The sequence below is a fragment of the Ictalurus punctatus genome, chromosome 20 (genome assembly GCF_001660625.3).
Source record: "Ictalurus punctatus breed USDA103 chromosome 20, Coco_2.0, whole genome shotgun sequence".
Taxonomy (NCBI): domain Eukaryota; kingdom Metazoa; phylum Chordata; class Actinopteri; order Siluriformes; family Ictaluridae; genus Ictalurus; species Ictalurus punctatus.
This window is the reverse complement of record NC_030435.2, coordinates 12,310,900-12,327,418: the sequence shown is the minus strand read 5'-3', so window position 1 is coordinate 12,327,418 and position 16,519 is coordinate 12,310,900. Positions and strand designations below refer to the sequence as shown.

The 16,519-nt window shown below is 38.6% G+C and overlaps 2 protein-coding genes and 1 long non-coding RNA gene across 6 annotated transcripts in view; 2 read left to right on the top strand and 1 right to left on the bottom strand.

Moving 5' to 3' along the window:
- Positions 1 to 10,997, top strand: part of camsap2b (calmodulin regulated spectrin-associated protein family, member 2b) — a 94,736-nt gene extending 83,739 nt beyond the window's left edge. For 3 of the 4 annotated variants that reach the window (XM_053673654.1, XM_053673656.1, XM_053673657.1), the window contains 4 exons: positions 73 to 138; positions 4,284 to 4,396; positions 4,542 to 4,660; positions 7,976 to 10,997. In XM_053673654.1, the coding sequence (XP_053529629.1) occupies positions 73 to 138; positions 4,284 to 4,396; positions 4,542 to 4,660; positions 7,976 to 8,272 (595 nt within the window). In that variant the 3' untranslated portion in view covers positions 8,273 to 10,997. The remainder of the gene's footprint in view (positions 1 to 72; positions 139 to 4,283; positions 4,397 to 4,541; positions 4,661 to 7,975) is intronic. The other variant, XM_053673655.1, reaches the window with a different exon arrangement.
- On the bottom strand, positions 1 to 11,931 carry LOC108261061 (uncharacterized). Its single transcript, XR_001811315.2, has 2 exons — positions 11,057 to 11,931; positions 1 to 116 (listed from the first exon to the last, which is right to left on the bottom strand). It is a non-coding gene; the product is annotated as an uncharacterized LOC108261061 (long non-coding RNA).
- Positions 11,932 to 12,109: 178 nt separating this feature from the next.
- wdr47a (WD repeat domain 47a) overlaps positions 12,110 to 16,519 on the top strand; it is a 69,830-nt gene continuing 65,420 nt past the window's right edge. Inside the window, exons 1-2 of the mRNA XM_017461894.3 lie at positions 12,110 to 12,403; positions 15,611 to 15,780. Of these exons, the coding sequence (XP_017317383.1) occupies positions 15,623 to 15,780 (158 nt within the window). The 5' untranslated portion in view covers positions 12,110 to 12,403; positions 15,611 to 15,622. The remainder of the gene's footprint in view (positions 12,404 to 15,610; positions 15,781 to 16,519) is intronic.

Here is a 16,519-nt window from a genome sequence, read left to right as displayed (position 1 = left end):
CCTCTTTTCCTTCTGTCACTTCTTGTCTGATGTTCATCCCTGCTGTTTCTATTCCTCCCCATGCTGTGCCAGGCGCAGTAAATTTTCTCCAGGAAATCTGTGTTTCTTTTTGAGCTCTGCAAAAGGGGCAAAGGCCAGGTCAGTTCCTTCAGATCGGATCATATCTCCTGAGCATTTTAAACACAGAAAAGTCTCTGCTGCTAGATAGCATTAACATAACATCAGAATAATTTATTCATTGAACTGTCCATATTGTGTTGTATAATTCCAGTAGGCCATATTCCTATGTAGTACATACTAGAGATGCCCCGATATGTCGGCCAATAATCCGTATCGGCCAATGAAGTAAATTTTTCACGCTAGCGGCCCTCAGCCGATACTTTAAAGACATCCAAAGATCAGGGCCAATTAAATATCCTGTCAATAAAAAGAGTGTGGGAAAACACATTGATTTCGTGCTGTGTGTAAAGATGATGTCTCTTGTGTGGAATGATGACAAAACTGCAGTTCGTAAGGTCTGTAATCTCTGCACTGCTAAAATTGTATTGGAAGTGAGCAGCAGTGAAGCGGGAGTTTCAGCGTCAAGTTAAATTTGGGTTTTTTTTGCATGAGGTGCTCGCGCTGAATTTAAAGGGCCAGTACACCGTTGAAAGATTTAAATGAAGATGAGTTGACAAAAAAGTAGTATATATTGCACAGAAAAATATATTTGTAATGTATTTTATATCCATTTAATGTTAATATATATAAAAATGTTTATATTATATATTACCAGTTTGATGTCAGTGATGCTGTAGAAATGCTTGTGGTGAGTGAGTTTGAGCCTAACAGGAGGTTTTTTAGAATTCAGTCAACATTAATATGAATTAATAACATTCAATAAGTTAAGAAATCTTACTTTAATCTTCAGCGTTCTCTTTAGTTCATGTGTTAATGTTAATTTGAGTAATGTGTTTTCTGTTTATGAGACCAGTTACTGTGAAAAAACTTGTTGAAATAAAGAGAAAAGTTTTTATTTGCATTTCCTTCAGAACTGTGGAATTAATTATTATTCATTTAAAATAAGGCATAAAAGGTAGAAGTATCGGTATCGCCTAAGAAATTTATTATCAGTGCATCTCTAGTACATACTATTATTACCCTCCCCGTCTATTCATTTGTGTCCTCTGTAGTGCACAATGTTTCTGCATCTCTCCTTTTACAAATTTGAGTTACCTAGTTAAGTTCTGCTGTATATTAAATTGGACCTCCTGGGCTTTCCAACGATATCCCAATTGTCAGGGTGGGAGGTTAAAGAGGTTATATCTTCATGTCTGTAAAACTGGCTGATATTCCAAAAAGCACATTGTAAGGAAAAAGAAAAGTAAATTAAATTTTATTTATTTATTTATTTTTGCAAATATATCATATGTACTTGTTGATTTAAATGTCAGTATTCGTTTGGTGTAGTCTGAGAGCAGTTTAATTATTTGTGAGTTAAACTAATAGCCTATATATAAATGTCCTTTACAGTAGACACCAAGATAATCTTAATGCATTTTATTTTCCACATAGAAGGCAGAACAGAAGGAGATGGGATTTTGCAGGATTTTGTTGCATACAGGATAATGTATGTTTAAACTTAGACTGAAATATTTTTTTAATCCTAGGTTTTATCTCGGTTCTCAGGAGGCTAGGGTTAGGGTTAAGATCAGGGGTGCCCAATACGTCGATCGCAAAGGAAGTGCGGGTAGATCGCCAATCAAAAAAACATAGATGTTAGTGTTGATGTACAGGGCAGCCAGTCTGAGATCTCCTCTTTTCTCTCACCACGTGTGTGCGATCAAACACGCCAGCTCTAAAGGCTAGCGAGCGAAATCACTGAGTTAACTTTCCAATTTATTCCTACTGAAGAAAGGGTACAAAATGAGTGAGGTAGCGGGATCAAGCAAGAAACCGAAGACTTATCACTTCCATGCGGAATGGGAGGATGATTTTTTTTTTCACAATGTCATATTTGAAGTGCGTTTGTCTGATCTGCCAAGCTACCATTGCTATTCCGAAAAAGGGAAATGTGGAGCGGCACTTTAGGACTGTTCATAAAAATTATGACACTGACTTCGCACTGAAAAGCGAGCTGAGAAAGAGGAAGGTGAAGGAAATAAAATCACAGTTGTCCGGAGAGCAGTCATTTTTCTCACGACTGACTTCAAATGCTAAGGCAGCCACCGAAGCATTGTTCCAGGTGAGTCACTCCATCAATAAACACAAGAAGTCATTCCAAGACGGAGAGATGATAAAAGAGGCATTCGTAGACGCAGCTGACTCATTATTTCGGGACTTTAAAAACAAAACCGAAATATTATCTTCAATCAAATCTCTCCAGCTATCAAGAAATACAGTTACACGGCGCTGTGAAGTCGTGGCCGAGGATTTGACACAACAGCTTTGGAAGGACATCACAGATTGCGAGTGTTTCTCACTGCAATTGGATGAGTCTACAGACATAAATGATGAAGCCCAGTTGTGCGTTTTTATTCGGATGGTGTTTACAGATATGACTGCAAAAGAAGAGCTGTTAACAATATTGCCCATGAAAGAACACACAAGGGGAGAGGACATTTTTCAGTCTTTTAAAGACTTCATTGACAAACCCAGCTCCCAGTGTGCAAATTGATATCAGTCACCACGGACGGTACGCCCTCAATGGTTGGCAGCACAAATGGATTCATTGCTAAGTGCAGAGAAGGCGATGCTTTCCCTGACTTCCTTAATTACCACTGCATAATACACCAACAGGCCTCATGCGCAAAAATGCTAAGCATGAAAGAGATCATGGATGTGGCAACAAAGATTGCCTGTTCTATACGTGCTAGATCACTTCAAAGACGGCTGTTCCGTGCGCATCTGGAAAAGGCAGACTGCGACCACTCTGAGCTCCTGCTACACTGACATGAGATGGCTTAGTAGGGGTAAATTCCTGCAGAGATTTCAAGAGCTCTGTCCAGAGATAAGGGAGTTTCTTTTTGCTGTTAAACATGCAGAATACACCCAACTCAATGGTGATCAGTGGCTGCTGGACTTGGCATTTTTAACCGATCTGATCAACATGTTAAATGAGCTTAATTTGGAGCTGCAAGGAAAAAACCGTGGTCAATATGATCAGCTCAGTTAATGCCTTTAAATGGAAAATGCAACTTCTGTCCTCAAAGCTGCAGCGCCATGATTTTGGGAACTTCCAAAACCTCGCGTCAGAGCTGGAGACGCAGTGGAAGTCTTGGGCGCAATTTAACATTGCACGCTACACGGAGCAGATTTACAGCTGTCGGTCAGAGTTTGACAGACGCTTTCAAGACTTTGCTTTACTGGAGCCAGTCGCTACAGTCATGTGCTACTCATTTAGGGACAATGTTGAGGTTGATTCAATCGCATTGAAAATTGCAACGCTGTTTCACCTGAACTCGTCTGAAGTGGAGGATGAGATTTTGAAACTACAGACTGACATTCAGCTGAAGTCCAGGTCTCATGGACAGTTTTGGAACTCACCCACAGGGGAAAAGTACCCAAACATGAGGAAATGTGCAACCTCCTTGACTGCATTATTTGGCTCTACTCATTTATGTGAGTCAGCCTTTTCCCACATGAAGATTATTAAGTCCAAATACTGTTCCACAATGACTGATCATCATTTGGAGGCCTGCTTGAGACTGGCTACCAGCAGCTACTGTCCAGACTGTGCAACCCTGGCTGATTCTATTCAGTGCAAGTCATCAGATTAAGGTAATGAACAAAAATGTACTGAATTGTAGTGTGCCATAAGGGCTCATGCAGTTATGCAAGGTACATGAACATATATTGTGTGTATATATATTTGAAGTATACTCAGTATATATATAAAAAATATACGTTTCGCATTTTTAGTGTAGGTAGATCTCTTTGACTTGTCATGTTAAAAGTAGCTCACAAGTCAAAAAAATGTGGGCACCCCTGGTTAAGATCATGTTTGGTATAATACCTGTTTTTCTATCACACCATTCATGTTGTGTTTAAATTTGCCCATTCTGCAAGAGAAAAAGTTTAACATGTTATTAACCTGCTAACTCCCCTTACTATCTAACTATCCCCTGCCTTTTTCATGCTTTTAACTTTTGTAATTCTCACTATCATACTTTTTAACTTTGTTAATGCTCCTGTATTTTTTAAAATATATAAATCACTGCAACCACTGACACTTCTAATATTTATGTTCTAAATAAATAATGCTGTGTTTAATATTGTATGTTTTTGTATGTGTTTATCCATAGACCAGAGACTGCAGAAGGTCAGTTGTCACTCTGTCCATCAGTAAATCGGAATGGGGAGAACTGGGAAAATGAATCTACCACATCATCGGCAGCATCTAACACAGAATACACAGGTACACAGTGGAACACAAATAAAGATTAAAGAAGGCTAAAGGTTAAATTAGTTTTATTAGGTAAATGTGAATTGCATTGGATGTATTGAACATGGGGTTCAAGAAATATTTATAGTTGTTGAATACTTAATCTCTTCTTCAATAGGACCAAAGCTTTACAAGGAGCCCAGTGCCAAGTCTAATAAGTACATCATCCAGAATGCATTGGCTCACTGCTGCTTGGCAGGCAAAGTCAACGAGGGACAGAAGACCAAGATACTAGAGGTTATGACTGAACTTCTATTAAATATGCATAAAATATAAATATGTAAATATAATAAATGAAAAAATTATTATATAAAGACGGGGCAGCATGGTGGCGTATTGAGTAGCATTGCTACCTCACAGACTCTCTGTGGTCATTAAAAATCCACGAAATTCCCCCACTGGCCCTTCTCTATCATGGCCCCCTAATAATCCCCATCTCTGAATTGGCTACATCACTCTCTCCTCTTCAGTAATAGCTGGTGTGTGGTCTCCCTCTGTTTGCATGGGTTTCCTCCGGGTTCTCCAGTTTCCTCCCACTATACAAAGACATGCATGTAGGCAGATTGGTTATACTAAATTGAGTATGTGGTTGTGCATGGTGCCCAGCGATGGACTGTTGTGTCCTCTGGGGTGAATTCTCCCGCCTTGCACTCAGTGTTGCCGGGATTGTCTCTGGATCCACCACAACTCGGATCAAGGATAAAGTGGATGTTGAAGATGAATGAATGAATGAATTAATTAATTAATTAGGCATGCTATTTCAAAGAAAGCTATGTGCATACATTTGTTTAAATTGTTGCAATTTTTGCAGATGTATGGCTGACATATCTAACATTCAGCCTCATTGGTTCATTCTTCAGATTTTCATTTTAAGGTATTAATGCTGTACAATGTACATTATTGTGTATAAAATTTTGAGACTACAAGTCTATTAGTCCTTATTTCTCTGTTAGAGGGTGTGTCATGCCCATGATGTCATAACCATAAGTACAGTGGATGTAAAAAATCTACACACCCCTGTTAAAATGGCAGGTTTTTGTGAAATAAATGAATGAAACTAGTGATGCACCAAAAGTAAAATTCTGGGCCGAAACCGAAAATTCAGGATGCACTTGAGCGGAAACCGAAAATGAATTTTTTAAAAACCCATTTAAAAAGGTTTTTTTAAAAAAATTATATTAATATTAGACTTTTTAATTCATTACATGAATTTAATTGATCTGAATTGAAAAACCATAAAATCATTTTATTAGAAAACATAAAATGATCACACTTTTATTGAAATTAACACACAAATGCAATATTAAAAATATATTATTCTTCATTCAGTTCTGTAACAATCAAATTTAACAGATTTTTTTTATCCAATTATCCAAATAATGTAGAGTTCTAGAAAACTATTATATGTAAAACAGCAGTCAAGTAATGAACAAGGCCTCTATTCTGTTTATGTAAACGTATTTGCACGTTAATTATTCTAAAAATAAATGGTTATTGTCCAAAACAAGAGTGCAACACAGCAGCAATAGAACTAAAACTAACCTCAAACTGTAAACAACAGATGTAGCCTCAAGTCAAGAACAAAGTTTTTCAGGGCTACACGAATTTTAATGTAATTGCTATACACATAGCAGATTGGACTGCTTTGTATTTAAGCAAAAGTGGCAAGTTTCTCTTCAAGAAGAAAAGTTGCTCAGCTTTCTGGCAGGAGAGACGGTTCCTCTTCTCCTCAAGAACATGAGATGCTGCTTGGGGCAGATAAATACCTGCATGCAATCTGTGCAAGAAATGGAAAGCGTAGCTGTGCTTTCCTGTAGGATCTCATCAAACATGTCCGAAAGTAAGGGAGGTTTGCGCCTCGTCAGTCGCTTCACTGGCACACTTTGCTCTGTGCTGCTCGTCGATCCTTCAGCAGATGCATTCATCACCTACGTATCATTTTCTGTGCACGCTGCTTTTTCTCCACCTCAAAGTAATGTTCTTTAAATTGCGGATCTAATAATGTTGCAATGCAACGATAATCGTTGGCTAGATCGAGAGTGAAATCTGAGCGCCGAGCACTGAAGGGCAGGGTGTGGCGGCATATATTTTTGGCTCATATTTTCTGCCTTTTTTTTCTTTCGGCCAAAAAACGAAAATAGCATTTTCGGCCATAACTTTTTGGTGGCCGAAATTTTGGTGTGTCTCTAAATGAAATTTAAGATTAATTGTATCCCAACTTTTAATGTGAAAAATGTATACAAATATAGAGAAAGCAATCAGAAAATTATAGGAAAAAAGGAAAACTAAAAAACTTACAACAACCAAGTTATATAAGTGTTTCAAATGCCTAAAATAATACTTTGTTGAAATACCTTTTGATTCTATTACACCACTCATTCGTTTTGGGTAAGAGTCTGTCAGGGTGGCACATCTGGACTAGATCCATCAAATTTTAAGGGGCATCTCCTCTGCAAAGCCCACTTCAGGTCACGCAACAGATTCAAAGATTCATGGCTGGGCTCTAGCTAGGTCATTCAGAAACATTGACCTTCTTTTGGTTAAGCCATTCCTTTGTTGATTTTGATATACATTTTGGGTCATGCTGCACCATGGCTTTGGTGTTCTTTTGGTGATGTGTGTTTTTTTGCACGAAACATACCTTTTGGTATTATGGAATAATGATACCTTATGGAATTGGTATTATCAGACCATAACACATTTTGCCACATGGTTTGAGGTGATTTGGTTGAGCTTGGACTTTTTTTTTTGTGAGAAAGAGCTTCCATCTAGTCACCCTACCCCATAGACCAGACATGTGAAGAATATGAGAGACTGTTGTCACATGCAGAGAGTAATCAGAACTTGTCAGATTTTCCTGCACCTCCTTTAATGTTGCTGTAGGTCTCTTAGCAGCCTCCCTGGTAAGTTTATCTCTTGTTCTTTTATAAATTTCGGCGGGACATCCTGTTCTCGGTGACATCGCTGTGGCGCTCCGTTTTCTCTATTTGTTGATGATGCCCTTGACGGTGTTCCATGGTAATAATGTTTTGGAAATTCTTTCATCCTTTTATTCTTTTCTCCTGATCGATACCTTTCAACAAGTGAGATACCATGCATGCTTTGTAAGCGTTTTGCAGACCATGGCATCAGCAGTCAGATGAAACCAAGATGTCAAGAAAATCCATCAGATACAGATTATTTTATTTGGTGTTAATCAGTATAATTTCATCGATGATAGCTGTATGATAATTACTTTTGAACGTGAGATTGAATGTGATTCATTCTGACCACAGGCACACCCCCAATTATAAAATGATGTACACACTTATGCAACCAGGTTATTATAACTTTTTTGTTTTTCCTAAATATGTTTCAGATAGCTTTTCATGTAATTTGTATACGTTGTATTTTCACATTGAGGATGGAAAAGTTCTGACAATTTATCTTGGTTTCTTTTTTTTAACATCACAAAAACCTGCCATTTTAACAAGGGTGTGTAGACTTTTTATATCCATTGTATGTTGTATCTCTAAAAGTACTGTATTAGAATTGTTTTCCTTCATCTAACAGGAAATGGAGAAGACAGAGTCTAACAACTTCCTAATCCTGTTCCGAGATTCAGGGTGCCAGTTCCGTGCACTCTACACATACTGCCCAGAGACAGAGGAGATAAGCAAGCTGGCAGGCATTGGCCCCAAGACCATCATGTCCAGGATGATTGAGAACCTTTACAAGTACAGCTCAGACAAGAAGCAGTTCTGCCACATCCCAGCCAAGACCATGTCAGCCAGCATCGATGCCATTACCATCTACAGCCACCTTTGGCAGACCAAGAAGCAGAGCACACCCAAAAAACTGCTTAAGTAAAGCAAGTGGAACACAAGGAGACATGCACTAAACACCTCACTGGCATTCTGTTCAGGATTTCAGAGACTTTACATTATCAGTGTTTAGCTTTTGCTTCTGACAGTGAAAAGAATGACTACATTTCACAACAATATTACACACAGCCTGAATGTAAATATTGAATATGTGCAAGCATGTGGCGTGTATGTGTGTGTGTGTGCGCCAAAGCCGTGAGTTACATAGTCTTGCTTTTTACATTTTCTCTTACTAACACTAAACTTGGTTGAGTGTGTGCAGTGATGTATTATCATAATGAGAGACAGATGGGTGTTACAATTAACATTTAAAGATGGTAACATATTTATGATATCATTGACATCATTTTGTTTACTGGAACCTAAGCACCTGACTCTGAATTCACTGTCTGATTTATTTATATTTTGGTAATTATCTCAAAGTTGGTGCAAAATAGCTTCTACCAGGTATGAGTAGTGTGTTTGTATATAATTGCCTTTATTTTCATCTGAATGCAGATATTATTTAGCTTGTACACATCATTGTGAGGCCTTTTCTCAATTTATGCTGCTAAACCATAGCACATCATTCACACAAACTATATAATGACTGTAACAATCTCTAGTGTAACAGTATAAGTTCATGTATTGTGGTGCTTAAAAGTTTTTGAACCCTTTAGAATTTTTTACATTTTATTATCAAGTCATAAAAGTAGATAAAGAGAACCCAATTAAACAAATGAGACAAAAATATTATACTGGGTCATTTATTTATTGAGGAAATTATCCAATATTACATATCTGTGAGTGACAAAAATATGTGAACCTTTGCTTTCAGCATTTGGTGCAACTGCCTTGCACAGCAATAACGGCAACTAAATGTTTCCGGTAACTGTTGATCAGTCCTGCACGTCAGCTTGGAGGAATTTTAGCCCATTCCTCATTACAGAACAGTTTCAACTCTGGGATACTGGTGGGTTTCTTCAAATGTATTGCCTGCTTCAGGTCCTTCCACAACATTTCACATCCTTTCTCCAACATAACACTTCTTATTTAAACCAAAAAGGTGTATTTTGGTCTTATCTGTCCACAAAACATTTTTCCAATATCCTGGCTTGTCCATATGATTGTTAGCAAACTGCAGATGGGCAGCAATGTTCTTTTTGGAGAGCAGTGGCTTTCTCCTTTCAACCCTGCCATGCACACCATTTGTTGTTCAGTGTTCTCCTGATGGTGGCCTCATGAACATTAAGATTAGCCAATGTGATAGAGGCCTTTAGTAGCTTAGAAGTTACCCTGGGTTCCTTTGTGACCTTGTGGACTATTACGCAGCTTGCTCTTGGAATAAATTCACCTTGAAATTAACTGCTAATCCTAGAGGGTCACATACAGTACTTTTGCCACTCACATATTTGTATTATTGGACCATTTTACTCAATAAATAAAAGACCAAGTATAATATTTTTGTATAATTTTTTTAATTGGGACCTCTTTGTCTACTTTTAGGACATGAAAATCTGATGCAGTTTTAGGTCATATATATACGCAGATATATTGAAAATTCTAAAGGGTTCACAAATATTCAAGCACCACTGTAAAAACATGCTGGTATCATTTCTTTTACAGACACAGCTTGAGTACTTCTTGAATTGACAAGTTACTATTAAAATCAAAAAAATTTGAGTATCGTATGATAATGCTTCCGTACAAATGCTGCCAAAATAGATGCATTTAAAAAAAAAAAAGTCTAAACAACTTTACTTATGTATAAAGTTCTTTCCCAAGAGCTGTTGCATTTTTACAAGCTTTGTATCAAGCCTTACGTTTTTATATCTTCGGGTTCAAAAGAACTGAAAGATGTTTTTATTTTTCTCTAGCAGAAATCATTCATCAAATTTATTAGAGCTGTACATATTATAGTTTTGCATATTTAGCCTGTTTTTAAAGCCATTGGATATTAATAATATTTTTCTTATTAACGAGAAAGTGCTTTAACTTTGGAAGGTATTGTGGGGTATTGTTGCCAAGGAGCAGTGAATTTATGGGTGTTTCTCAATACAAGATTGTATAGACCTGTATTTCTAGGAAGAATGTTTTAGCAAATTTCAAATAAACTTGCACTGACACAGAGAACAAAACCACTTCACTATGAGTGAGAGGTGCTCGATACTTAAAGTTACCAGCTTCCAAACTATTGCTAACTTAACTGGGTATTGGAGTACTCAGTTCCCTACAAAGTTGAAAGTTCCATCATCACAATGTTGCATTTAAATTCTTTTATTATTATTATTAAATTTGTTCCTGGTGATAAGACCCAAATTAATGCATCTACATCCTCAATATTTGGGGGGGAATCTGTTATTTTCACTGTTCAGTATTTTTTACCATTCTCACACTTACATTCTTCTGAAGGATGAAGTCAAATAAGGATGCATATTGAGAAAGACCCATTAACAGCACGAAAAAAAAAAATGCATTGTACCGTTATAAGTATTATTTTATTTTTAAATAGAATGACAGCTCTGGTCTGTATCTACTGTGGAATATTATTTTGATATAGAATTTAGTATAGTTCCAGTCATAGCCTATGTAACAGATGAATGTTCAGTTTTCCTGTTCCTTCATTCCTCATTGGCGCATGTGTTCATATTGTCCATTTGTTGTATGTCTGTTCTTTATTGGAACACCTGCTATCCTGTTTGGCTTTACAAATACAGATTTTCATCCAACTATTATTTTGGTGGTGCTATTATTGTCAGTAGTAACAGTAAGGTAAGGTAATATGTGTTACCTCTGTAGGTGTGCTGTGCTATCTGGCACCAAGACGTTGGCAGCAGATTCTTTAAGTCCTGTAAGTTTTTAGATGGGGAGGTCCATGGATCGGACTTGTTTGTCCAGCACATGTCCGAGATGGTTGATTGGATTGAGATCTGTGGAATTTGACGAGTCAGCACCTTGAATTCTTTGTCATGTTCCTCAAACAATTCCTGAACAATTTTTGCAGTGTGTCAGGGAGCATTATCCTGCTGAAAGAGGCCACTGCCATTAGGGAATACTGTTGACATGAAGGGGTTTACTTGGTCTGCAACAATGTTTAAGTAGGTGGTACGTGTCAAATTAACATCCACATGAATGCCAGGCCCCAAGGTTTCCCAGCAGAACGTTGCCTAGAACATTACACTTCCTCCTCTGGCTTGTCTTCTTCCCATAGTGCATCTTGGTGCCACCTCTTCCCCAGGTAAACGATGCACATGCACCCAGCCATCCTCATGATGTAAAAGAAAATGTGATTCATCAGACCAGGCCACTTTCTTCCACTGCTCCATGGTCCAGTACTTAGCATGCCCATTGTAGACACTTTTGGTGTTGGACAGGGGGCAGCAAGGGCACTCTGTCTGGTCTGTGGCTACGCAGCCTAATATGCAGCAAGCTGCAATGCATTTTATTCTGACACTTTTCTATCATAGCCAGCATTAACTTTTTCAGCAATTTGTGCTACACTAGCTCTACTGTGGGATGACCAATGGGCTAACCTTCCCCCACATTCATTAGAGAGGCTTGGGAGCCCATGACCCTGTTGCCAGTTCATCGATTGTCCTTCCTTGGACCACAATTTCAGGGGTTGACTCTGCCAACATACGGACACACCCCTATCCTGGGGTAGAAGCAAAGCACGTCTCTCCAATACAACACTGCAACGTCCACTTGTATCATGAACAGACAGGGTTTTTTTTCCTCTCTAGTTGTCGTCTATTGGTTTGGTATATACATGCTCTTAGAGACGCTTAATCAACAAAGGTTCGTTTTTCAACGGTCCTACCGTATGAAGTTTGGGCGGTTGCTATTATTGGATTTCCAAGATTTACTAAGCGTTCTGCGATCTGACCAATCAGAACCGCCGACAAGAGATGCTCCCAGCATACGCGCATCTGATTGGTGGACGACGCAGAGGAAGCGTTCGCCTGACAACCAGTTCTAGGGAGGTAACGGCACCGATAGAGACGAAACAACAAGAGATGAAGCCATCGCCCTTTTAAATGAATTAATTTAAACATCCGAGAGGATTGTTGTGTGCCAGCCCAACTTCTAAGAAACAAAAGAGACCGTTTGCAGTTTGTGTATATGTAGACTTTATCAGGTAAGCTCTAAAGATTCGTTGAGTGCTATTACTCCTGTTAGTCCAAAACCGCATACTACCGCACTAAATAGTATGGCAAAGTAGTACGTTAGCGTACTACTTTGCCATACTATTTAGTGCGGTAGTATGCGGTTTTGGACTAACAGGAGTAATACGTCAGGATATAATATCATATAATATCATATAATATAATATAATATAATATAATACTAACAGGAGTACGCAGGTCCTTCATAATGCCACTGAAGGTGGCGTACTGTTTTATCATGCTAGTTTGTGCAGTAGTATGCGGTTTCAGATAGGCGAGGCGAGGCTTTCTTGCAGTGCTTTTGGTGACGCTGGGTTTAGCTTTTGTTAGCAGCTCGACTCATTGTTCTAAATCGGCTTTAATGGATTTGGATAGATGTCAAAGCTGTTTTTCTGGCATCCATGATGAAATGTAGCTTAGCTATGCTATGGGAAAGCATTTAGAGGTAATAATGTTTATTGAGAATACATACATCTTTCCTGTGTAATACATGGATCTGTGTAAAAGTGTGAATCTATGTGTGTTTTTCTGTGTGATACATATCGTTGTATATGTTAATCTCTGTTTTGATGGCTGTATGTGCCACAGATGTAATATATTCTGAAAAACATCAATAAAGTCTTGTTCAAAAAGGAAAGCATGAGTACGCAGAGCTGGGTGGGACAGCAGCCCACCTGCGACTGAGCAAATACGCATGAACTGGTTACTGGCTTTGTGTCGAAATTATGTGGACCAGTACAGTATGGCATTTCCCACAATGCTTTTCTCTTGATGAAGTTGAGTTTGTGTGTGTGATGACGTTTAAATGCCAGCGACAGTTGTTGATGCGCGCCAGAGGTGGTACTGGGCAGCTTATAAAGCCAACATCTGCACCACTTTGTAAATTATTTAATGTCATTGAAGTGACATTTCAGTTTTTGTGTTTGTTTTATTACAGCAATTATTTTCTTAGTGATCTTTTGTTTTTATGTTACACATACAGCATCAAGTAGTGTTTAGAGCTTGCACCATACCACTTTTTCAGTATGGTACTGGTATTGGCCCGATACCAATACCGGATGCCGAATTGGTGCCATCTCTAGTACTTATTCATGGCTTATTCAAGTCATGCACAAATACGTGAGCAACCAATTTAAAGATGTTCAGTCATTGATTTTACCCTTTCTATTATGATCATTTTCATAAACAGAATTACATTTAAATATGCATATTGGAAGCCTAAATGAAATTGAGAACTGTGATCCTAAACTTAATCTTAATCATGTCCACAAAGGGCCCTTTGCAACTTTTATTCCAATCAAGCAAGAGCCATGCCTGATTGAGGGCCAAGATGAACTGATTAAAGAGGTGGAATCAGGTGTAGCTTTTGATTGGTTGGAAAGAAACTCTGCTCATACACTGTCCCTTTGAAGAGCCCTGCTTTAAAGAGAGCTTGTTTTCAACTGTGTGGGATTTCTCACTCGCCCATTGAAACTGTTGTTAGTTTCGGTTTAATTGAGCAGGTTTCCAACCATGGACCTTTGGACCAGAACTCCGCTATCTGCTGCATATTTATAGCCTGCAATAGTCTTTTCTCACTACCCCATGGAAATGCAGCAGTTTTTTGGCTGCCTGCAAAGGAGAGGGATAAGACTGCTGTTAAGTGAAACAAAGCCACTTTTCCACTGCATGGTAAGGCTCGACTCAACTCGGCTCACTTTACTTTGCTTGCTTTTCCACTGCAGTTTAGTGCCGCCTCAACATGGGTGCCATCTTCCACTTGCCTTCACGCAGGAATAATGTTGTATTATCGAAGCCCTGTACAAGTACTTTGTCAGGCCATATTCCAAATGCCTTTCCTGTTCACTGAACATAGACCCTATTAAGGATGTAAAATGTAAAAAGGTAGTACTAAAACTAGTACCTGGTACCACGTACTATCCATAGTGGAAAGCCCCCAAAAAGTGAGCAGAGACGAGTCTAGTTGTACCATGCAGTGGGAAAGTGCCACAAAAGTATAGGCAAACAAGCTTTTTGGACAACTCGCACACAGACACATGCATTGATATCTCCAGCTCCAGTAGATCACACAAACTCGCATACATTATCTGTATATTAACCATCGTACATAACACATGTACAATCACACTCAAAACATTGCGAGCTGGCCATGATTGTCTATGTTTGAGCTCTGTTTGAGAGATTTTTCCACCTCTAATGTGATCTAACAACCAACAAAATTCAAATGAAAAATAAGCAGGAATGTTTTAGGAGGGGAAAAAAACCCTCATTTTTTAAAATAACCTCATTGCATAAATGTTCATTCCCGTTGTTATTCCATTCTTGATGGAATGCTCCAAATTGTTCAAATTGTGGAGGGGATCTCCTGTGCAGAGCCCTTTTCAAGTCATTCCACAAGTTTTTAATGATTGGATTAAATTTGAGGTCTGACTGGGCCTTTCCAAAATGATGTTCTTCTGAAGCCATTCTGTTGATGACTTTGATTTGTGCTTGGGTCAAAGAGAATCAGTCCCCTGATGCTGCTACCACGATACAATGGTCACCATTCCACCATGTTTGTTTTTGTGACAAACATATTTTAGAATTATGCCCAAAAAGTTTTACCTTGATCTCATCAGACCATAGCACATTTTGCCACATTGGTTGGGGTGATTTAGGTGGGCTACGATGTTTTTTAATATATGAGAAAGGGCTTCCATCTAGCCACCCTACTCCATAATCCAGACATGTAAAGAATACAAGAGATTGTTATCCCATGCAGGGAGTGACCAGTACTTGCTAGATATTCCTGCAGATATTCCATGCTGACTAGCCATTACTGTAAAGCATTACCCAGAGTTTGTTTACAGGGGACCTAGTGATTCTAATGAGCAGTTTGAGTCATCAATTTTTTCATCCTTTTCCATAACCTGTCAAAAAAAGAAGAATATCTGCAATATATTTGTGTCCACAAAAGGCTAGGAGACCTTGAAACATTAGTTTTGATGTTATGGACACTTTAAAGGAAAGATGTTTGTTCTTTCACCTGGTACTGATTATTTTGTAACTGTGACAGTCACAGTGATTGTGTGTGTGTGTGTGTGTGTGTGTGTGTGTGTGTGTGTGTGTGTGTGTGTGTGTGTGTGTGGGGATGACAATAATCTCTCTCTTTCTTGCTGTCTTGCTCTCTATCTATGTAGAAGTCTGCCACCATGACAGCTGAGGAGACTATCAACATAAAGGAGGTGGAGATCATTAAGGTGATTCTGGACTTCCTGAACTCGCGGAAGCTGCACATCAGCATGCTGGCCCTGGAGAAGGAGAGTGGAGTAATCAATGGCCTCTACTCAGATGATATGCTCTTCCTCAGGTCACGCCTCACACACACATTAACACCCTCTGGAGATGCCTGAGTAAATAAATGTGTTATATGCAGTGTTGAATTCCAGTGCTGGTTCTGGAGCTCTTAATAGTTGGTAGTAGAGTTACTACATAATTTGTAGGTGTTGTTTCTAGAGCTGCAACAACTAATCGATAATAATCGATTATGAAAATCGTTGTCAACGAATTTCATTATCAATTAGTTGGTCTGCGCGTGGCACGGGGGAGATTTACTCATTACGTTACTTCTGTTCCGAAAACACGCTTCGGAGAGTAAATACTAAAGTTGTGTCCAGAATGACATCCTATATACTCTAACATCTAGCGTGTAGATTTTAGAAAGGTAATATCATCTCAAATATATCACTAGTGATTTTTTTTTTTTTTTTTTTACTAGCCGGAAGTATAAGCTGCTTCCTAGTCGATGACACATGACGTCATACGCACGCTAGCATCAGCAGACACTCAGTCACCGACAATGACTTTCTTCAGTTTGTCAATGTTACCTTTTATTCCCAACATGACCTCAGTCACCATCAGACGGAGGCAAAATCGTCAAGTGACTGAGGAACAAAGTGTGTAACCTCCAAGTCCTCTAAGACAGTGAGCATTTTAAACACTGTGGAAATCAAACTGATTCACAAGGACAAAGTTATGTTTATATCCAAAATGCTCCACTGTGTGTAAGGGGCAGGGGAAACTGGTGCAAGCTGCTTAAAATGTTTAGT